This window comes from Hyla sarda, unplaced genomic scaffold, assembly GCF_029499605.1.
Source record: "Hyla sarda isolate aHylSar1 unplaced genomic scaffold, aHylSar1.hap1 scaffold_717, whole genome shotgun sequence".
Lineage (NCBI taxonomy): Eukaryota > Metazoa > Chordata > Amphibia > Anura > Hylidae > Hyla > Hyla sarda.
The window spans coordinates 52,138-78,010 of record NW_026610737.1 but is presented as its reverse complement, the minus strand read 5'-3'; the positions used below and the strand labels follow the sequence as shown (position 1 = coordinate 78,010).

Below are 25,873 nucleotides of genomic sequence, written 5' to 3'. Positions count from 1 at the left end.
GTGCACCCTATATAACATGCTGGGCTGTGCACCCTATATAACATTCTGGGCTGTGCACCCTATATAGCATGCTGGGCTGTGCACCCTATATAACATGCTGGGCTGTGCACCCTATATAACATGCTGGGCTGTGCACCCTATATAACATGCTGGGCTGTGCACCCTATATAACATGCTGGGCTGTGCACCCTATATAACATGCTGGGCTGTGCACCCTATATAACATGCTGGGCTGTGCACCCTTTATAACATGCTGGGCTGTGCACCCTTTATAACATGCTGGGCTGTGCACCCTTTATAACATGCTGGGCTGTGCACCCTATATAACATGCTGGGCTGTGCACCCAATATAACATGCTGGGCTGTGCACCCTTTATAACATGCTGGGCTGTGCACCCTATATAACATGCTGGGCTGTGCACCCTATATAACATGCTGGGCTGTGCACCCTATGTAGCATGCTGGGCTGTGCACCCTATATAACATTCTGGGCTGTGCACCCTATGTAGCATGCTGGGCTGTGCACCCTATATAACATGCTGGGCTGTGCACCCTATGTAACATGCTGGGCTGTGCACCCTATATAGCATGCTGGGCTGTGCACCCTATATAGCATGCTGGGCTGGCCTCAGGCTTCTCATGGCCATTAGCTGATGCAGTCAAAATGGGTTAAGCCTAACATCTCAGCCCTATCCTCTATACTGTCCTTTCTGCCACTACCAGGATCCTTAAGATATCGTCCGCAGTTTCTTGTGACAATTCTGGCCTTTGAGCTTTAGATATAAATACTATATATATATATATATTACCTGAAAAGGTGATGTAATGAGCTGCTTTGCATATTCCCCTATATATATATATATATATATATATATATATACTTATAGTGTCATACTGCCTGCTGGATTGGTGACATCACCAAGCCAATTCATTGGGTGAGACCAACACATGTTCATGAAGGGTCTTCAAAGTAATGGTAAGTTGGGAGTGACTGTGGCCTCTATTAGGCGTCTGTCACGGTTCGGCAGGCAGGAGGTGGATCCTCTGTGTCAGAGAGGGTTTGGCGTGGACCGTGTCGGTGGACCGGTTCTAAGTAGCTACTGGTTTTCACCAGAGCCCGCCGCAAAGCGGGATAGTCTTGCAGCGGCGGTAGCAACCAGGTCGTATCCACCGGCAACGGCTCAACCTCTCTGACTGCTGAGATAGGCATGGTACAAGGGATAAGGCAAGAGCAAGGTCGGACGTAGCAGAAGGTCAGGGCAGGCAGCAAGGATCGTAGTCAGGGGCAACGGCAGGAGGTCTGGAACACAGGCTAGGAACACTCAAGGAAAGGCTTTCTCTGGCACAAGGGCAACAAGATCCGGCGAGGGAGTGCAGGGGAAGTGAGGTATAAGTAGGGAGTGCACAGTTGAAAACTAATCAAGGTGATTGGGCCAGGCACCAATCATTGGTGCACTGGCCCTTTAAGCCTCAGAGAGCCGGCGCGCGCGCGCCCTAGAGAGCGGAGCCGCGCGCCAGCACAGCAGGGGACCGGGACGGGTAAGTGACTTGGGATGCGATTCGCGAGCGGGCGCGTCCCGCTGTGCGAATCGCATCCCCAACGGCCATGTCAGTGCAGCGCTCCCGGTCAGCGGGACTGACCGGGGCGCTGCAGGGAGAGAGACGCCGTGAGCGCTCCGGGGAGGAGCGGGGACCCGGAGCGCTCGGCGTAACAGTACCCCCCCCTTGGGTCTCCCCCTCTTCTTGGAGCCTGAGAACCTGAGGACAAGACTTTTGTCCAGGATGTTGTCCTCAGGTTCCCAAGATCTCTCCTCAGAGCACTCAACTAAAAAGGGTCCAAGATAACGTGGTCCCAGATTAAAACTGGGGACACGGAAGCGGATATACTTGGTGGAGAGCCACACAAAAACAGGAGGAGTTCTTCTTTTTTCTTCGGCAGGCTTCTTCACCCGGGATGAGGCTAGTATGAGGGATTTTAGAGTCTTTTTCCAGATGGTGGCGAAGCCCCGGGAAACCACATCAACAGCGGGCACACAAGAAGGCGTGGGGGTGGGGAGGGAGGGAAGAGGGTCAAGCTTGGCACGGGGCAGAGTGTTAACAGGACGGGGGCTGTGAGGAGGAGACACAGCATAGTCCAGATAGGCCTTGGGGAGACCAGGTAAAGGGGGAGACACAGAGGTTTGACTGACGGGACTGGGAGCAGACGTGAGGCATTTTCTGTGGCAAGAAGCACCCCAGCTCTTGATCTCCCCGGTGGTCCAGACAAGGGTAGAGGAGTGGCGTTGGATCCATGGCAGACCGAGGAGGACTTCAGAGGAGCATTTGGGCAAAACAAAAAGTTACATGCTCAAGAGCAGGGGTTCTGTGCGGTAACGCACAGTGCAGTATAGAAGTAATTCTTTCTTTTTGCGGCGAGTCCTCTCTTCAGGGGTCAGGCGAGACCGATCCACTTGCATAGCCTCCTCGGCGGGAGGCACAGGGGTGGATTGCAAAGGATACTGTGAGAGAGGTGCTCCGAGCGGTGTGGCACATGGCAGGGCCTTCCCAGGCAGGAGACCACGGCAGAGTCTAGAGTCCCCATCAAATTTGTCCGGCAGGGACAAGCAGGGGTTAGGAGCGGCCTGTCGCTGCGGAGGAGTTGCAGGAGCCGGCGGAGGAGATGGTTGTTGCTGTTGCAGCTGCTGTGTCTGTGACTGAAGTTGCTGTATCTGCGGCAGCAGCTGCTGTATCTGTGACTGAAGTTGCTGTGTCACGGTGGTCAAGTATGCCAGCTGGTGATTTCGTTGGGTGATCATTAGGGATTGCTGGGCAATCACCGTGGAAATGTCGGCAAGACTTGACAGCGGCACCTCAGCGGAATCCATGGCCGGATCTACTGTCAACGGCTCAACCTCTCTGACTGCTGAGATAGGCATGGTACAAGGGATAAGGCAAGAGCAAGGTCGGACGTAGCAGAAGGTCAGGGCAGGCAGCAAGGATCGTAGTCAGGGGCAATGGCAGGAGGTCTGGAACACAGGCTAGGGACACTCAAGGAAAGGCTTTCTCTGGCACAAGGGCAACAAGATCCGGCGAGGGAGTGCAGGGGAAGTGAGGTATAAGTAGGGAGTGCACAGGTGAAAACTAATCAAGGTGATTGGGCCAGGCACCAATCATTGGTGCACTGGCCCTTTAAGTCTCAGAGAGCCGGCGCGCGCGCGCCCTAGAGAGCGGAGCCGCGCGCGCCAGCACATGACAGCAGGGGACCGGGACGGGTAAGTGACTTGGGATGCGATTCGCGAGCGGGCGCGTCCCGCTGTGCGAATCGCATCCCCAACGGCCATGTCAGTGCAGCGCTCCCGGTCAGCGGGACTGACCGGGGCGCTGCAGGGAGAGAGACGCCGTGAGCGCTCCGGGGAGGAGCGGGGACCCGGAGCGCTCGGCGTAACAGCGTCAATGTTGTGGAAAGTATCCCTAACCCTAGAAATATGGGGTCACAGAACTGTTCAGACCCTAATGTTCTGCATATCTTCTGGACAGAATGCCCCATGTGGGGAATGGGACACCTTTATAACACTATAGAGAATAAATATCCTGACGTTCTTACCACTGACAAAATATTAGAGTCACACGAGCTTAGACACAGCTGGCTTGTGGAAATATTTCATTCCACAACATGCATATACATTCTATCCGGGTCTCTGACATATTTTTCATTTGTCCTTATATGTCTATCTTAGAATAGGCTGACGGTCCACCTCATTATTTATGGCTAATCCTAGAATCTGTTTTTTTCTGTAGGTATTCCCTCTATATACAGTTTTTTCTCTATTTCCGGCATATACACTACACTTGTGCACTAGAAAAAGTTTCGTTTCGTTTGGTTTTTTCGTTTTTGAAATTTTTTTCGGTTCGGTAATATTTTTGGGTTTGATTTTTCGGATACATTCGGTATTCGGGTGTTCGGTTTGATTTTTTTTTTCCGGATACATTCGGTATTCGGGTACAGTCGGTAAATCTTTTTATTCTTTTTTGGACTTTAGCGATCCTAAAAAATGATGGAGATACCTTTTTTATTAAAATTTCGTAGGGTACCATGAAAAATAATAATAAAAAAGATACAGTAGTGATGGAAAAAATTGCATCTAACAAAATGTATTTTTTTTATTATGAAATGTTTATTAATTTTTAAACAGGGATCAATTTATGTGAGCGGGTAAAGCACTAAAAATGTAGCCGACAATAATAAAAATGTATTGTGTGCGTGTTTTTCACTTTTATTTTATTTTTTACATTTTTTAGGTAGTACTACTACTCCCAGCATGGTACACACTCTTCCATGATGGGAATAGTAGTTACATGTACTTATTGACAGATCGCCGGGGTCCCCTGCGATCCTCTTGTATAATGTATAGATGCGGCGGCCGCTCTCCTATGGTCCCCTGCACTCACGTATATATACACCTATTCATATTTCCCGCAGAGCTGTGATTGGTCAGATGGTTCCAGCCAATCACAGCTCTCTGTGAGAAATAGGAATATGTGTATATATACGGCCGTGCAGGGGACCATAGGAGAGCGGCCGTCGCATCCATACATTATACAGGAGCATCACAGCGGGTGTCAGGAGTGATACCCTCAGTGATCTTTCCTTTACTACAAGTACTACTACTCCCAACATGGAGTACACTCTGCCCCATGCTGGGAGCTGTAGTACCTGCATTAATAGACAGATCGCAGCGGGTGTCAGAAGTTACACTCGCTGCGATATGTCTATTAATGCAGGTACTACAGCTCCCAGCATGGAGCAGAGTGTGCTCCATGTTGGGAGTATTAGTACCTGCAGTAAGGGACAGATCCCAGCGGATGTCACTCCTCCTGACACCTGATGCGATCCTCCTTATGTGAATGTCGGGATCAGCTGTTCTCAAGGCTACAGAGCCGGGAGAACAGCTGACGCTGAGCCGTAGGTATACATCGTATATCTACTGCCCAGCAAGAACTTACAGTGAGCCTGCAATGTGTATACAGTATACACATTGCTGGCTAACTTAACCCCTTGCTGTGCTGGGCGCTATGCGAAAGCCCAGCAAGGGAAGAGTTAACTTACACTGCTGAACAGTGTAGGTTAACCCTTTGGGCGGTATACACTATACACTAAGCTGTATAGCTTATCTATAGATAGCTGTATATAGTGTATACAGAAGACAAAGTCTGCTTACTTCCCTCGAGTACCGGGCAGGTCCGTGTAGCTCCGTCCCTAGTGATGACGTCATTAGGGGGCGGAGCTACAGAAGGGAACAAGGCTAGTTAATCTGAAGCTCTGTTCACATTGTCCGTTTTGTATAATGTGAACAGACCCTTCTGGCAGTGTCTACCCAGACAGGGAGACTCCAGCTGTTGCTAAACTACAACTCCCAGCTTGCCCAGACAGCCAAAGGCTGGTGGCTCCCTGTTTGGGTAGACATTGCATCATGGGTGCTCTCCCCAGCGGACAGCGCCAAAAATGTCATAACCAATTTTTTGTGTTTTTTTTTCTCGTTTCAGATCCGTGTATGCAGAGGTTTACTGCGGATTCGATGGATTACGGCGGATTATTTATTTTTTCCTTTAATAAAATGGTTAACGAGGGCTGTGGGGGGAGTGTTTTTTTAAATAAAATAATTTTTCCAATGTGTTGTGTTTTTTTAAATTGAATTTTCAGGCTTAGTAGTGGAAGCTGGTCTTATTGACTGAATCCATTACTAAGCCACGGCTTAGTGCTAGCCCCAAAAGCAGCTAGCGCTAACCCCCAATTATTACCCCGGTACCCACCACCACAGGGGTGCCGGGAAGAGCCGGTACCAACAGGCCCGGAGCGCCAAAAATGGCGCTCCTGGGCTTAGGCGGTAACAGGCTGGCGTTATTTAGGCTGGGGAGGGCCGCTAACAATGGTCCTCGCCCACCCTGGTAACGTCAGGCTGTTGCTGTTTGGTTGGTATTGTGCTGAGAATGAAAATACGGGGAACCCTATACGTTTTTTAATATATTTTTTTTAAATAAATAAAAAAAATGCATAGGGTTCCCCGTATTTTCATTCTCAGCACAATACCAACCAAACAGCAACAGCCTGACGTTACCAGGGTGGGCGAGGACCATTGTTACTGGCCCTCCCCAGCCTAAATAACGCCAGCCTGTTACCGTCTAGGCCCAGGAGCGCCATTTTTGACGCTCTGGGCCTGTTTGTACCGGCTCTTCCCGGCACCCCTGTGGCGTTGGGTACCGGGGTAATAATTGGGGGTTAGCGCTAGCTGTTTTTGGGTCTAACACTAAGCCCTGGCATAGTATTGGATTCAGTCAATAAGACCAGCTTCCACTACTAAGCCTGAAAATTCAATAAAAAAAAACACATTGGAAAAATTATTTTATTTAAAAAAAACACTCCCCCACAGCCCTCGTTAACCATTTTATTAAAAGAAAAAAAAATTATCTGCCGTAATCCATCGAATCCGCAGTAATCCTCTGCATACACGGATCTGAAATGAGAAGAAAAAAAACACAAAAAAATGGTTATGACATTTTTGGCGCTGTCCGCTGGGGAGAGCACCCATGATGTAATGTCTACCGAAACAGGGAGCCATTAATTGGTGCAAAACTACAACTCCCAGCATGCCCAGACAGCCTTTGGCTGTCTGGGCATGCTGGGAGTTGTAGTGTAGCAACAGCTGGAGTCTCCCTGTCTGGGTAGACACTGCCAGAAGGGTCTGTTCACATTATACAAAACGGACTATGTGAACGTCATCACCAGGGGGCGGAGCTATACGGACCTGCCCGGTACTCGAGGGAAGTAAGCTGGACTTCGTCTTCTGTATACACTATATACAGCTATCTATAGAGGAGGATCGCAAGGGACCCAGGGGATCTGTCAATTAGTACATGTAACTACTACTCCCATCATGGAAGAGTGTGTACCATGCTGGGAGTAGTAGTACTACCTAAAAAATGTTTAAAAAAAAGTGAAAAACACGCACACAATACATTTTTATTATTGTCGGCTACATTTTTAGTGCTTTACCTGCTCACATAAATTGATCCCTGTTTAAAAATTAATAAACATTTCATAATAAAAAGATACATTTCGTTAGATACATTTTTTTCCATCACTACTGTATCTTTTTTATTATTTTTTTATGGTACCCTAAAAAAGAATAAAAAGATTTACCGAATGTACCCGAATACCGAATGTATCCAAAAAATCTAACCGTATCTGTATCCTTTTTATTATTTTTGTTATTAGAATTCTTTACATACGTTTAAGGATAACGAATGCATTCGTTATTGTGCTATTCGTATTATTGTGGCTATTCGGGAATGTTCAAAATATGTTTTCGTGCATTCGGATCGGTCCGAATGCCCGAAAACGGTAAAATTTGGTAAGTTAGACATTCGTGCCGAACCGAATTGCGCATGTCTAATATACACACACATTTTGTAATACCATCACCCGTGCATTTTAGTTTTATGCATATTCCATACTTGTTTACCCTCTCAATACATTCTATTTCGCTTCTCTTCTATTACTATGGGAAACATGTGTCGGCAGATAAGAACCATTTGGTCCATCTAGTCTGCCCAATAATCTGAATCCTATCAATAATCACTTTTTTTATTGGGAAAAGGGGGGTGATTCAAACTTTTATTAGGGAAAGGGTTAAATGATTTTATTAACTTTTTTTTCCACTTTTTTTTTTTTTTGCAATGTTATAGCCCCCATAGGGGACCATAACTTGCAGTACATTGATTCAATACACTGATCACTGCCATTGCATTCAAGGCAGGCTTGGCTCGCCGATCGGACGCGCAGGAGGCAGGTAAGGCACCCTTCTGCTGCGTCCTAGCTGATCGGGACATCACGATTTTACCATGATGGTCCCAATCAGCCTGACTGAGCTGCCGGGAAGCTTTTACTTTCACTTTAGTCGCAGCGATCAACTTTGATCGCCGCGTCTAAAGAGTTAATGCCGGACATCAGCCTGATCGGCGATGTCTGGCATTAGCCACGGGTCCTGGTTGCTTATAGCGACCAGGACCCACCGGGTATGATGCGCGCTCACCTGCTGAGCACGCATCATACTTCAGGAGATGGTTATGGACGTTCATAAACGTCCATATGCGTTAAGGGGTTAGTTTCCCCTCTATTGATGTCAGACATACTGGCCTATAGTTGCTTGATTTCTCCCTAATAGCTTTCTTGTGAATGGGCACGACATTTGCTAATTTCCAATCTTCTGGGATGACTCCTGTTACCAGTGATTGGTTAAATAAATCTGGTAACGGTTTTGCTCGCTCACCACTAATCTCTTTTAATAATTTTGGGTGTATCCCATCAGGCCCCTTTGACTTATTTGTCTACACTTTAGACAGCAAACGTAGAACCTCTTCCTCTGTAAAGACACATGCATCAAACGATTAATTAGTCTTCCTTCCTAATGGAAGTCCTTTTCCTTTTATTTCTTCTGTAAAAACTGAACAGAAGTCATCATTAAAGGGGTACTCTGCCCCTAGACATCTTATCCCCTATCCAAAGGGGATCCCCGCTGCGGCACCGCACTATCATTACAGCACAGAGCGAGTTCGCTCTGTGTGTAATGACGGGCGATACGGGGGACGGAGCAGCGTGACGTCATGGCTCCACCCCTCATGACATCACGGCCCGTCCCCTTATTGCAAGTCTATGGGAGGGGGCGTGACGACAGCCACGCCCCCTCCCATAGACTTGTATGGAAAGGGGCGGGCCGTGATGTCACGAGGGGCGGAGCCGTGACGTAATGATGCTCCGGCCCCTGTACTGCCCATCATTACGTGCAGAGCGAACTCGCTCTGTGCTGTAATGATAGCGCGGTGCCGCAGCGGCGATCCCAGGCAGGGATCCCAGGCGATCTGACATCTTATCCCCTATCCTTTGGATAGGGGATAAGATGTCTAGGGGCGGAGTACCCCTTTAAGGCCGTTGGCTTGCCCTTTATTCTCTTCTACATACCTTCCTTCCTTTGTTTTTAATATAATTATTCTTTGTTTTAATTTCCTTTTTTCATTTAAATATCTGAAGAATGTCTTACCCCCCCCCCCCCTTTTTTCGCAGACTGAGCTAGATTTTCTTCTGCCTGCGCTTTAGAAGTTCTTATAACTTGCTTGGCCTCTTTCTGCCTAGTCTTGTAGATTTCCCATCGTCATTGCTCTGTTTTTTTTTATAATTACTAAATGCACCTTTTAGTATTTTATGATTTTGGCCACTTTTGCTGAGTACCACAGTGGTCTCTTCCTTTTTCTGCTTTTACTGACAAGTCTAATGCAATTTTCTGTTGCCTTCAATAATGCGTCTTTAAGTTGTCCCATTTCTCCTGGACTCCATATAATCCGTTCCAGTCTGATAGGGACTCATTTATGACTAATCTCATTTTTGAAAAGTCTGTTTTTCTAAAATCTAAACGTTTTTTTGTTTTTGTGTGGTGTGACTCCTTCACTGTTCTTATATTAAACCACACTGACTGGTGATCACTAGATCCCAAGCTTTCGCCTACAATAACATCATATACCAAATCCCCATTTGTGAATACCAAAACCAAAATGAACTCCCTCCGGGTTGGCTCCTCATTCACTTGTTGTAGAGATAATCCCAGTAGGGAATTTAGAATATCTGCACTCCTTATACCCGGAAGATCTCCCATAATGATAACTTCTCCTTTCATTGTCATTTTAGCTATTTCTTCAACCAGTAGATCATCTAATTCTTTAACTTGTGTCAAAGAAAGAAAATGTATATATCACGCACTCTCCCGGTATATGCCAAAAAAGTTGCTTTTATTCCATGCTGATGGTTACAGCGATTCGGGTAGGGGAGAGGGAGAATTCTGAGCTCAGCCGAGCTCGTGGAACGACGGTTCCGTTTCGCTGGTTGCCCGCTTGGTCACGCCCTAATTCTTTAACTTGGCCAGGTGGTCTATATATCACACCTACACGAGTTACTGTCTGATTACCAAACTGCAACGTAACTCAAACTGACTCTATGTTGACCTCACTAACTTGTATTAGGTTAGATTTTATGCTCTCTTTCACATATAGGGCCACTCCTCCTCCTTTCTTGCCTTCTCTGTCTCTTCTGTATAAAGAGTACCCTGGTATGGATATGTCCCAGTCACATACGATCCGGCAGAAGTACAGGGCATGCGATCATTGCCGACATCGATTCATCTATGTCTGCCTTGCCCACTACTTAGTATTTACCTTTTTACGCATGTGCTATATAGCGCACACATCACAGATACCTCTACTTACTAGCCGGCGTTCATGCGCTACAGCATTCTGCCAGCGCCTGCGCACTTCACTCTGCTTCCGTCATCACTATAGTTTTTAACAACTGACGCATGTGCTGTACTGTTTCCTCAGTATGTGCTCGGCAGCTTTATATCTAATTTTTCTTATTCTATAGAATAGACTCTACACCTTTATTAACATGTATGCTTTTCAAAAATGTTTGTATGAATTTATGAATGTATTATTAACCTGTTTTATATGTAATGTATTTTCGTCAGATGTTACCACGCCCAGTGGGTGGAGCTATTTGTTCCTGGCGCCAAAATGTTTCTATTTATTGTGATTTGGATGCTGTGTTTGTTATGATCCCAGTATACCTGATGATGGAGATCCTGAAATATTCCCTGTACCACGAGCCACACCAGAGAGGCAGCGGGAGATTATGGAGGTAAACAAGTGGCTCAGAATCTGGTGTAGGAAGGAGGGGGTTGGGTTCATGGAGAACTGGGCCGACTTCTTTGCTTCTTTGTCTGATACAGGCTCTACCTTTGGGATGGGCTGCACTTCAATGGGGAGGGGGCGCTGTGCTCAGGAGGAAGATGGTGGGAAGGGTGAAGGAATGTTTAAACTAGGGACATAAAAAATATTATGTAATGCAAGTTATCACATATTTAAGTGTAGCCCATTTTATGTATAATGTTACATTATTTTAATGGGTCCTGTGTTTCTTTTTCCACATAGAATTTGTATTTTTTTTGTGGTGAATAAAATAGGTTTTTATATATTCCCACATAACTTAGAGGACTATGATTTGTTTATTTTTTAATGCCGAACATCGCCGATTAACCCTTTAGATGCCACAATCAACGTTTATTACGGCGTCTAAAAGTGCCAAAATCTAGTGCCGGTAGCTCAGGGTAGCAGATCGGCACACCTCAAGGTGAAAGAGGGTTTTTGCCTTCCTCCGGACTCAAACTGCAGGGTCATGGCTGCCTTTTAGCCAATATTGCCACAATACTATGTTGCAGATTTAATCATATGCATTACAAAAGGTCACGCTAACATAAAGAGCCTGTTGCTGATCTGTAAATGCGAATATTTCCATCTATATTTATTCTTCTACATGTGGATAGGGTTTTGAAAACTCAATTAGTCTAAACATGGCCTTAGGATTAGCAATGGGTGTCTCTAGGATTTATACACTATAAGGTGATGGGCATCATGAGAGGATTTTATGAAGCTGTAAACTGTGTTCCCCCCAGATACTTGTATCTGACCAGTACGAAGCCTCACCTGTCCTGCTATCGGTCTCTGGCAGCTTTCACACAGGCCTTTGGGGAGTGTTTCTATTCCTTGCTGTTTGAGACCAGACTGAAGTTTTACCATCATAGAGTCCAGGTCACTTTTACCATCAGGTTCTGTACATTTAGTGGGGAGCATTTCTTCTGGAAGTCTCTTCTGTGCAGCAGAACCATCTTGTGTTACTTCAGAACTTGACCCTTCAGAACTCTGCACCTCTGGGTCTCCAGGATTAGTCTCATTGATTTTGGTTTCTACAGGGCCAGAATGCAATCCCGAGCTTCTAGAACTGGTGGCATCAGGCTGCTGCGTCACAGACATCTACAGCAAAACAGACAATAATTAAATTACTGATAGCTTATTGTGTGTAAGCTGCACTGGGTCATCACATACACATGGTGAGGATACAGCTCTGCACTGGGTCATAACATACACATGGTGAGGATACAGCTCTGCATCGGGTCATCAAATACACATGGTGAGGATACAGCTCTGCACTGGGTCATCACATACACATGGTGAGGATACAGCGCTGCACTGGGTCATCACATACACATGGTGAGGATACAGAGGTGCATCGGGTGATCACATACACAAGGTGAGGATACAGAGGTGCATCGGGTCATCACATACACATGGTGAGGATACAGCGCTGCACTGGGTCATCACATACACATGGTGAGGATACAGCTCTGCACTGGGTCATAACATACACATGGTGAGGATACAGCTCTGCATCGGGTCATCAAATACACATGGTGAGGATACAGCTCTGCACTGGGTCATCACATACACATGGTGAGGATACAGCGCTGCACTGGGTCATCACATACACATGGTGAGGATACAGAGGTGCATCGGGTGATCACATACACAAGGTGAGGATACAGAGGTGCATCGGGTCATCACATACACATGGTGAGGATACAGAGGTGCATCGGGTCATCAAATACACATGGTGAGGATACAGCTCTGCACTGGGTTATCACATACACATGGTGAGGATACAGCCCTGCACTGGGTCATCACATACACATGGTGAGGATACAGAGGTGCATCGGGTCATCACATACACATGGTGAGGATACAGCTCTGCACTGGGTCATCACATACACATGGTGAGGATACAGAGGTGCATCGGGTCATCACATACACATGGTGAGGATACAGCCCTGCACTGGGTCATCACATACACATGGTGAGGATACAGCACTGCACTGGGTCATCACATACACATGGTGAGGATACAGCACTGCACTGGGTCATCACATTCACATGGTGAGGATACAGAGGTGCATCGGGTCATCACATTCACATGGTGAGGATACAGCTCTGCACTGGGTCATCACATACACATGGTGAGGATACAGCGCTGCACTGGTTCATCACATACACATGGTGAGGATACAAAGGTTCATTGGGTTATCACATACACATGGTGAGGATACAGCGCTGCACTGGGTCATCACATACACATGGTGAGGATACAAAGGTGCATCGGGTTATCACATACACATGGTGAGGATACAAAGGTGCACTGGGTCATCACATACACATGGTGAGGATACAGCGCTGCACTGGGTCCTCACATACACATGGTGAGGATACAGCGCTGCACTAGGTCATCACATTCACATGGTGAGGATACAGAGGTGCATCGGGTCATCACATACACATGGTGAGGATACAGCCCTGCACTGGGTCATCACATACACATGGTGAGGATACAGCCCTGCACTGGGTCATCACATACACATGGTGAGGATACAGAGGTGCATTGGGTTATCACATACACATGGTGAGGATACAGAGGTGCATCGGGTCATCACATACAAATGGTGAGGATACAGCTCTGCATCGGGTCATCACATACACATGGTGAGGATACAGAGGTGCACTGGGTCAACACATACACATGGTGAGGATACAGCGCTGCACTAGGTCATCACATACACATGGTGATGATACAGCGCTGCACTAGGTCATCACATACACATGGTGAGGATACAGAGGTGCATTGGGTCATCACATACACATGGTGAGGATACAGAGGTGCACTGGGTAATCACATACACATGGTGAGGATACAGAGGTGCACTGGGTCATCACATACACATGGTGAGGATACAGAGGTGCACTGGGTCATCACATACACATGGTGAGGATACAGAGGTGCATCGGGTCATCACATACACATGGTGAGGATACAGCCCTGCACTGGGTCATCACATACACATGGTGAGGATACAGAGGTGCATCGGGTCATCACATACACATGGTGAGGATACAGAGGTGCATTGGGTAATCACATACACATGGTGAGGATACAGCCCTGCACTGGGTCATCACATACACATGGTGAGGATACAGCCCTGCACTGGGTCATCACATACACATGGTGAGGATACAGAGGTGCATCGGGTCATCACATACACATGGTGAGGATACAGAGGTGCATCGGGTCATCACATACACATGGTGAGGATACAGCGCTGCACTGGGTCATCACATACACATGGTGAGGATACAGCGCTGCACTGGGTCATCACATACACATGGTGAGGATACAGAGGTGCACTGGGTAATCACATACACATGGTGAGGATACAGCGCTGCACTGGGTCATCACATACACATGGTGAGGATACAGCGCTGCACTGGGTCATCACATACACATGGTGAGGATACAGCGCTGCACTGGGTCATCACATACACATGGTGGGGATACAGTGCTGCACTGGGTCATCACATACACATGGTGAGGATACAGCACTGCACTGGGTCATCACATACACATGGTGAGGATACAGCGCTGCACTGGGTCATCACATACACATGGTGAGGATACAGCACTGCACTGGGTCATCACATTCACATGGTGAGGATACAGAGGTGCATCGGGTCATCACATACACATGGTGAGGATACAGCGCTGCACTGGTTCATCACATACACATGGTGAGGATACAAAGGTTCATTGGGTTATCACATACACATGGTGAGGATACAGCGCTGCACTGGGTCATCACATACACATGGTGAGGATACAAAGGTGCATCGGGTTATCACATACACATGGTGAGGATACAAAGGTGCACTGGGTCATCACATACACGTGGTGAGGATACAGCGCTGCACTAGGTCATCACATTCACATGGTGAGGATACAGAGGTGCATTGGGTTATCACATACACATGGTGAGGATACAGAGGTGCATCGGGTCATCACATACAAATGGTGAGGATACAGCTCTGCATCGGGTCATCACATACACATGGCGAGGATACAGAGGTGCACTGGGTCATCACATACACATGGTGAGGATACAGCGCTGCACTAGGTCATCACATACACATGGTGATGATACAGCGCTGCACTAGGTCATCACATACACATGGTGAGGATACAGAGGTGCACTGGGTAATCACATACACATGGTGAGGATACAGAGGTGCACTGGGTCATCACATACACATGGTGAGGATACAGAGGTGCACTGGGTCAACACATACACATGGTGAGGATACAGCGCTGCACTAGGTCATCACATACACATGGTGAGGATACAGCGCTGCACTAGGTCATCACATACACATGGTGAGGATACAGAGGTGCATCGGGTCATCACATAAACATGGTGAGGATACAGAGGTGCATTGGGTAATCACATACACATGGTGAGGATACAGCCCTGCACTGGGTCATCACATACACATGGTGAGGATACAGCCCTGCACTGGGTCATCACATACACATGGTGAGGATACAGAGGTGCATCGGGTCATCACATACACATGGTGAGGATACAGAGGTGCATCGGGTCATCACATACACATGGTGAGGATACAGCGCTGCACTGGGTCATCAAATACACATGGTGAGGATACAGCGCTGCACTGGGTCATCACATACACATGGTGAGGATACAGAGGTGCACTGGGTAATCACATACACATGGTGAGGATACAGCGCTGCACCGGGTCATCACATACACATGGTGAGGATACAGCGCTGCACTGGGTCATCACATACACATGGTGAGGATACAGAGGTGCACTGGGTAATCACATACACATGGTGAGGATACAGCGCTGCACTGGGTCATCACATACACATGGTGAGGATACAGCGCTGCACTGGGTCATCACATACACATGGTGAGGATACAGCGCTGCACTGGGTCATCACATACACATGGTGAGGATACAGCGCTGCACTGGGTCATCACATACACATGGTGAGGATACAGCACTGCACTGGGTCATTACATACACATGGTGAGGATACAGCGCTGCACTGGGTCATCACATACACATGGTGAGGATACAGCTCTGCATCGGGTCATCACATACACATGGTGAGGATACAGCGCCGCACTGGGTCATCACATACACATGGTGAGGATACAGAGGTGCACTGGGTCATCACATACACATGGTGAGGATACAGCTCTGCATCGGGTCATCACATACACATAGTGAGGATACAGCCCTGCACTGGGTCATCACATACACATGGTGAGGATACAGAGGTGCATCGGGTCATCACATACACATGGTGAGGATACAGAGGTGCGTCGGGACATCACATACACCTGGTGAGGAGACAGCGCCGCACTGGGTCATCACATACACATGGTGAGGATACAGCTCTGCACTGGGTCATCACATACACATGGTGAGGATACAGAGGTGCATCGGGTGATCACATACACGTGGTGAGGATACAGCGCTGCACTGGGTCATCACATACACATGGTGAGGATACAGAGGTGCATCGGGTCATCAAATACAAGTGGTGAGGATACAGCGCTGCACTGGGTCATCACATACACATGGCGAGGATACAGCTCTGCACTGGGTCATCACATACACATGGTGAGGATACAGCGCTGCACTGGGTCATCACATACACATGGTGAGGATACAGCTCTGCACTGGGTCATCGCATACACATGGTGAGGATACAGAGGTGCATTGGGTTATCACATACACATGGTGAGGATACAGAGGTGCACTGGGTCATCACATACACATGGTGAGGATACAGCTCTGCACTGGGTCATCACATACACATGGTGAGGATACAGCTCTGCATCTGGTCATCACATACACATGGTGAGGATACAGAGGTGCGTCGGGACATCACATACACCTGGTGAGGAGACAGCGCCGCACTGGGTCATCACATACACATGGTGAGGATACAGCGCTGTACTGGGTCATCACATACACATGGTGAGGATACAGAGGTGCATCGGGTCATCACATACACATGGTGAGGATACAGCACTGCACTGGGTCATCACATTCACATGGTGAGGATACAGCTCTGCACTGGGTCATCACATACACATGGTGAGGATACAGAGGTGCATCGGGTCATCACATACACATGATGAGGATACAGCTCTGCACTGGGTCATCACATACACATGGTGGGGATACAGCTCTGCATCGGGTCATCACATACACATGGTGAGGATACAGCTCTGCACTGGGTCATCACATACACATGGTGAGGATACAGAGGTGCACTGGGTCATCACATACACATGGTGAGGATACAGAGGTGCACTGGGTCATCACATACACATGGTGAGGATACAGCGCTGCACCGGGTCATCACATACACATGGTGAGGATACAGCTCTGCACTGGGTCATCACATACACATGGTGAGGATACAGAGGTGCATCGGGTCATCACATACACATGGTGAGGATACAGCCCTGCACTGGGTCATCACATACACATGGTGAGGATACAGCTCTGCACCGGGTCATCACATACACATGGTGAGGATACAGCTCTGCACTGGGTCATCACATACACATGGTGAGGATACAGCTCTGCACTGGGTCATCACATACACATGGTGGGGATACAGCTCTGCACTGGGTCATCACATACACATGGTAAGGATACAGAGGTGCATTGGGTCATCACATACACCTGGTGAGGAGACAGCGCCGCACTGGGTCATCACATACACATGGTGAGGATACAGCTCTGCACTGGGTCATCACATACACATGGTGAGGATACAGCGCTGCACTGGGTCATCACATACACATTGGGGGACATGTATCAAAGATTTTACCCCTGTTTTGTGTGTATTTTTTTGCACAAAATTTTGCGCACGTTTTGGTAGAGCATGTCCTCCAGATGTGGCTGAATCAGGGTACCTTGGAGTGACCTCTATAGTACACATGGATTTATTAACTGCGTACTTTTTTTTTACACCAAAAATTTTGCCGCAAGAGCAGTTTTTTTTGCGCAAATATAAACCATCTTGGACTTAACGTAGCAAGATGCTCTAAATCATTGATTCTATTTTCCAAAGAGTGGATTTAGGAGATTACTATATTTACCCGCAATTTATGAAGCTCATTGTACTTGATTGATAAATTTAGCGCTTCTGCACATAATTTAGAATTCGGGAAAAGGGGTAAAATGATTCTACCATACACAAATAATGATACATGTCCCCCATTGTGAGGATACAGAGGTGCATCAGGTGATCACATACAAGTGGTGAGGATACAGCGCTGTACTGGGTCATCACATACACATGGTGAGGATACAGCCCTGCACTGGGTCTTCACATACACATGGTGAGGATACAGCTCTGCACTGGGTCATCACATACACATGGTGAGGATACAGAGGTGCACTGGGTCATCACATACACATGGTGAGGATACAGCCCTGCACCGGGTCATCACATACACATGGTGAGGATACAGCCCTGCACTGGGTCTTCACATACACATGGTGAGGATACAGCTCTGCACTGGGTCATCACATACACATGGTGAGGATACAGCCCTGCACTGGGTCTTCACATACACATGGTGAGGATACAGCCCTGCACTGGGTCTTCACATACACATGGTGAGGATACAGAGGTGCACTGGGTATTCACATACACATGGTGAGGATACAGAGGTGCATTGGGTCATCACATACACATGGTGAGGATACAGTGCTGCACTGGGTCATCACATACACATGGTGAGGATACAGAGGTGCATCGGGTCATCACATACACATGGTGAGGATACAGCTCTGCACTGGGTTATCACATACACATGGTGAGGATACAGCGCTGCACTGGGTCATCACATACACATGGTGAGGATACAGAGGTGCATCGGGTCATCACATACACATGGTGAGGATACAGAGGTGCATCAGGTCATCACATACACATGGTGAGGATACAGCGCTGCACTGGGTCATCACATACACATGGTGAGGATACAGAGGTGCATCGGGTCATCACATACACATTGTGAGGTTACAGAGGTGCGTCGGGACATCACATACACCTGGTGAGGAGACAGCGCCGCACTGGGTCATCACATACACATGGTGAGGATACAGCTCTGCATCGGGTCATCACATACACATGGTGAGGATACAGAGGTGCATCGGGTAATCACATACACATGGTGAGGATACAGCCCTGCACTGGGTCATCACATACACATGGTGAGGATACAAAGGTGCACTGGGTCATCACATACACATGGTGAGGATACAGCCCTGCACTGGGTCATCACATACACATGGTGAGGATACAGAGGTGCACTGGGTCATCACATACACATGGTGAGGATACAGCCCTGCACTGGGTCATCACATACACATGGTGAGGATACAGAGGTGCATCGGGTCATCACATACACATGGTGAGGATACAAAGGTGCACTGGGTCATCACATGCACATGGCGAGGATACAGAGGTGCACTGGGTCATAACATACACATGGTGAGGATACAGCTCTGCACCGGGTCATCACATACACATGGTGAGGATACAGCTCTGCATCTGGTCATCACATACACATGGTGAGGATACAGCTCTGCACTGGGTGATCACATACACGTGGTGAGGATACAGCGCTGCACTGGGTCATCACATACACATGGTGAGGATACAAAGGTGCACTGGGTCATCACATACACATGGTGAGGATACAGAGGTGCACTGGGTCATCACATACACATGGTGAGGATACAGAGGTGCATCGGGTCATCACATACACATGGTGAGGATACAGCTCTGCATCTGGTCATCACATACACATGGTGAGGATACAGCTCTGCAACGGGTCATCACATACACATGGTGAGGATACAGCTCTGCACTGGGTCATCACATACACATGGTGAGGATACAGCGCTGCACTGGGTCATCACATACACATGGTGAGGATACAGAGGTGCATCGGGTCATCACATACACATGGTGAGGATACAGCGCTGCACTGGGTCATCACATACACATGGTGAGGATACAGAGGTGCATCGGGTCATCACATACACATGGTGAGGATACAGCCCTGCACTGGGTCATCACATACACATGGTGAAGATACAAAGGTACATCGGGTCATCACATACACATGGTGAGAATACAGCCCTGCACTGGGTCATCACATACACATGGTGAGGATACAGAGGTGCACTGGGTCATCACATACACATGGTGAGGATACAGCGCTGCACTGGGTCATCACATACACATGGTGAGGATACAGAGGTGCATCGGGTCATCACATACACATGGTGAGGATACAGAGGTGCATCGGGTCATCACATACACATGGTGAGGATACAGCCCTGCACTGGGTCATCACATACACATGGTGAGGATACAGAGGTGCATCGGGTCATCACATACACATGGTGAGGATACAGAGGTGCATCGGGTCATCACATACACATGGTGAGGATACAGAGGTGCATCGGGTCATCACATACACCTGGTGAGGATACAGCCCTGCACTGGGTCATCACATTTACATGGTGAGGATACAAAGGTGCATCGGGTCATCACATACACATGGTGAGGATACAGCGCTGCACTGGGTCATCACATACACATGGTGAGGATACAGCTCTGCACTGGGTCATCACATACACATGGTGAGGATACAAAGGTGCATCGGGTCATCACATACACATGGTGAGAATACAGAGGTGCACTGGGTCATCACATACACATGGTGAGGATACAGAGGTGCATCGGGTCATCACATACACATGGTGAGGATACAGAGGTGCATCGGGTCATCACATACACATGGTGAGGATACAGAGGTGCACTGGGTCATCACATACACATGGTGAGGATACAGAGGTGCACTGGGTCATCACATACACATGGTGAGGATACAGCACTGCACTGGGTCATCACATACACATGGTGAGGATACAGAGGTGCACTGGGTCATCACATACACATGGTGAGGATACAGCCCTGCACTGGGTCATCACATACACATGGTGAGGATACAGAGGTGCATCGGGTCATCACATACACATGGTGAGGATACAGCACTGCACTGGGTCATCACATTCACATGGTGAGGATACAAAGGTGCACTGGGTCATCACATACACATGGTGAGGATACAGAGGTGCACTGGGTCATCACATACACATGGTGAGGATACAGCTCTGCACTGGGTCATCACATACACATGGTGAGGATACAGCTCTGCATTGGGTCATCACATAAACATGGTGAGGATACAGCACTGCACTAGGTCATCACATACACATGGTGAGGATACAGCACTGCACTGGGTCATCACATTCACATGGTGAGGATACAAAGGTGCACTGGGTCATCACATACACATGGTGAGGATACAGCACTGCACTGGGTCATCACATACACATGGTGAGGATACAGCACTGCACTGGGTCATCACATTCACATGGTGAGGATACAGAGGTGCATCGGGTCATCACATTCACATGGTGAGGATACAGCTCTGCACTGGGTCATCACATACACATGGTGAGGATACAGAGGTGCATCGGGTCATCACATACACATGGTGAGGATACAGCCCTGCACTGGGTCATCACATACACATGGTGAGGATACAGCACTGCACTGGGTCATCACATACACATGGTGAGGATACAGCACTGCACTGGGTCATCACATTCACATGGTGAGGATACAGAGGTGCATCGGGTCATCACATACACATGGTGAGGATACAGCTCTGCACTGGGTCATCACATACACATGGTGAGGATACAGCGCTGCACTGGTTCATCACATACACATGGTGAGGATACAAAGGTTCATTGGGTTATCACATACACATGGTGAGGATACAGCGCTGCACTGGGTCATCACATACACATGGTGAGGATACAAAGGTGCATCGGGTTATCACATACACATGGTGAGGATACAGCGCTGCACTGGGTCCTCACATACACATGGTGAGGATACAGCGCTGCACTAGGTCATCACATTCACATGGTGAGGATACAGAGGTGCATCGGGTCATCACATACACATGGTGAGGATACAGCCCTGCACTGGGTCATCACATACACATGGTGAGGATACAGCCCTGCACTGGGTCATCACATACACATGGTGAGGATACAGAGGTGCATTGGGTTATCACATACACATGGTGAGGATACAGAGGTGCATCGGGTCATCACATACAAATGGTGAGGATACAGCTCTGCATCGGGTCATCACATACACATGGCGAGGATACAGAGGTGCACTGGGTCAACACATACACATGGTGAGGATACAGCGCTGCACTAGGTCATCACATACACATGGTGATGATACAGCGCTGCACTAGGTCATCACATACACATGGTGAGGATACAGAGGTGCATTGGGTCATCACATACACATGGTGAGGATACAGAGGTGCACTGGGTAATCACATACACATGGTGAGGATACAGAGGTGCACTGGGTCATCACATACACATGGTGAGGATACAGAGGTGCACTGGGTCATCACATACACATGGTGAGGATACAGAGGTGCATCGGGTCATCACATACACATGGTGAGGATACAGCCCTGCACTGGGTCATCACATACACATGGTGAGGATACAGAGGTGCATCGGGTCATCACATACACATGGTGAGGATACAGCGCTGTACTGGGTCATCACATACACATGGTGAGGATACAGAGGTGCATTGGGTCATCACATACACATGGTGAGGATACAGAGGTGCATCGGGTCATCACATACACATGGTGAGGATACAGAGGTGCATCGGGTCATCACATACACATGATGAGGATACAGAGGTGCATCGGGTCATCACATACACATGGTGAGGATACAGAGGTGCACTGGGTCATCACATACACATGGTGAGGATACAGAGGTGCATCGGGTCATCACATACACATGGTGAGGATACAGAGGTGCATCGGGTCATCACATACACATGATGAGGATACAGAGGTGCATCGGGTCATCACATACACATGGTGAGGATACAGAGGTGCACTGGGTCATCACATACAAATGGTGAGGATACAGCTCTGCATCGGGTCATCACATACACATGGCGAGGATACAGAGGTGCACTGGGTCAACACATACACATGGTGAGGATACAGAGGTGCACTGGGTCATCACATACACATGATGAGGATACAGCACTGCACTGGGTCATCACATACACATGGTGAGGATACAGCGCTGCACTAGGTCATCACATACACATGGTGATGATACAGCGCTGCACTAGGTCATCACATACACATGGTGAGGATACAGAGGTGCACTGGGTCAACACATACACATGGTGAGGATACAGAGGTGCACTGGGTCAACACATACACATGGTGAGGATACAGCGCTGCACTAGGTCATCACATACACATGGTGAGGATACAGCGCTGCACTAGGTCATCACATACACATGGTGAGGATACAGAGGTGCATCGGGTCATCACATAAACATGGTGAGGATACAGAGGTGCATTGGGTAATCACATACACATGGTGAGGATACAGCCCTGCACTGGGTCATCACATACACATGGTGAGGATACAGCCCTGCACTGGGTCATCACATACACATGGTGAGGATACAGAGGTGCATCGGGTCATCACATACACATGGTGAGGATACAGAGGTGCATCGGGTCATCACATACACATGGTGAGGATACAGCGCTGCACTGGGTCATCAAATACACATGGTGAGGATACAGCGCTGCACTGGGTCATCACATACACATGGTGAGGATACAGAGGTGCACTGGGTAATCACATACACATGGTGAGGATACAGCGCTGCACCGGGTCATCACATACACATGGTGAGGATACAGCGCTGCACTGGGTCATCACATACACATGGTGAGGATACAGAGGTGCACTGGGTAATCACATACACATGGTGAGGATACAGCGCTGCACTGGGTCATCACATACACATGGTGAGGATACAGCGCTGCACTGGGTCATCACATACACATGGTGAGGATACAGCGCTGCACTGGGTCATCACATACACATGGTGAGGATACAGCGCTGCACTGGGTCATCACATACACATGGTGAGGATACAGCACTGCACTGGGTCATTACATACACATGGTGAGGATACAGCGCTGCACTGGGTCATCACATACACATGGTGAGGATACAGCTCTGCATCGGGTCATCACATACACATGGTGAGGATACAGAGGTGCACTGGGTCATCACATACACATGGTGAGGATACAGAGGTGCATCGGGTCATCACATACACATGGTGAGGATACAGCGCCGCACTGGGTCATCACATACACATGGTGAGGATACAGAGGTGCACTGGGTCATCACATACACATGGTGAGGATACAGCGCTGCACTGGGTCATCACATACACATGGTGAGGATACAGCTCTGCATCGGGTCATCACATACACATAGTGAGGATACAGCCCTGCACTGGGTCATCACATACACATGGTGAGGATACAGAGGTGCATCGGGTCATCACATACACATGGTGAGGATACAGAGGTGCGTCGGGACATCACATACACCTGGTGAGGAGACAGCGCCGCACTGGGTCATCACATACACATGGTGAGGATACAGCTCTGCACTGGGTCATCACATACACATGGTGAGGATACAGAGGTGCATCGGGTGATCACATACACGTGGTGAGGATACAGCGCTGCACTGGGTCATCACATACACATGGTGAGGATACAGCGCTGAACTGGGTCATCACATACACATGGTGAGGATACAGCTCTGCACTGGGTCATCACATACACATGGTGAGGATACAGAGGTGCATTGGGTTATCACATACACATGGTGAGGATACAGAGGTGCACTGGGTCATCACATACACCTGGTGAGGATACAGCTCTGCACTGGGTCATCACATACACATGGTGAGGATACAGCTCTGCATCGGGTCATCACATACACATGGTGAGGATACAGAGGTGCGTCGGGACATCACATACACCTGGTGAGGAGACAGCGCCGCACTGGGTCATCACATACACATGGTGAGGATACAGCGCTGTACTGGGTCATCACATACACATGGTGAGGATACAGCACTGCACTGGGTCATCACATTCACATGGTGAGGATACAGCTCTGCACTGGGTCATCACATACACATGGTGAGGATACAGCGCCGCACTGGGTGATCACATACACATGGTGAGGATACAGAGGTGCATCGGGTCATCACATACACATGATGAGGATACAGCTCTGCACTGGGTCATCACATACACATGGTGGGGATACAGCTCTGCATCGGGTCATCACATACACATGGTGAGGATACAGCGCTGCACTGGGTCATCACATACACATGGTGAGGATACAGAGGTGCATCGGGTCATCACATACACATGATGAGGATACAGCTCTGCACTGGGTCATCACATACACATGGTGGGGATACAGCTCTGCATCGGGTCATCACATACACATGGTGAGGATACAGAGGTGCACTGGGTCATCACATACACATGGTGAGGATACAGAGGTGCACTGGGTCATCACATACACATGGTGAGGATACAGAGGTGCACTGGGTCATCACATACACATGGTGAGGATACAGCGCTGCACCGGGTCATCACATACACATGGTGAGGATACAGCTCTGCACTGGGTCATCACATACACATGGTGAGGATACAGAGGTGCACTGGGTAATCACATACACATGGTGAGGATACAGAGGTGCATCGGGTCATCACATACACATGGTGAGGATACAGCCCTGCACTGGGTCATCACATACACATGGTGAGGATACAGCTCTGCACCGGGTCATCACATACACATGGTGAGGATACAGCTCTGCACTGGGTCATCACATACACATGGTGAGGATACAGCTCTGCACTGGGTCATCACATACACATGGTGGGGATACAGCTCTGCACTGGGTCATCACATACACATGGTAAGGATACAGAGGTGCATTGGGTCATCACATACACCTGGTGAGGAG

General features: G+C 48.3%; 1 protein-coding gene across 1 annotated transcript in view; it reads right to left on the bottom strand.

Annotated features, from left to right (window-relative positions):
* Positions 1-25,873, bottom strand: part of TGFB1I1 (transforming growth factor beta 1 induced transcript 1) — a 109,595-nt gene that overhangs the window by 37,435 nt on the left and 46,287 nt on the right. The window contains exon 7 of the mRNA XM_056554427.1: positions 11,563-11,889. Coding sequence (XP_056410402.1) covers positions 11,563-11,889 — 327 coding nt within the window. The remainder of the gene's footprint in view (positions 1-11,562; positions 11,890-25,873) is intronic.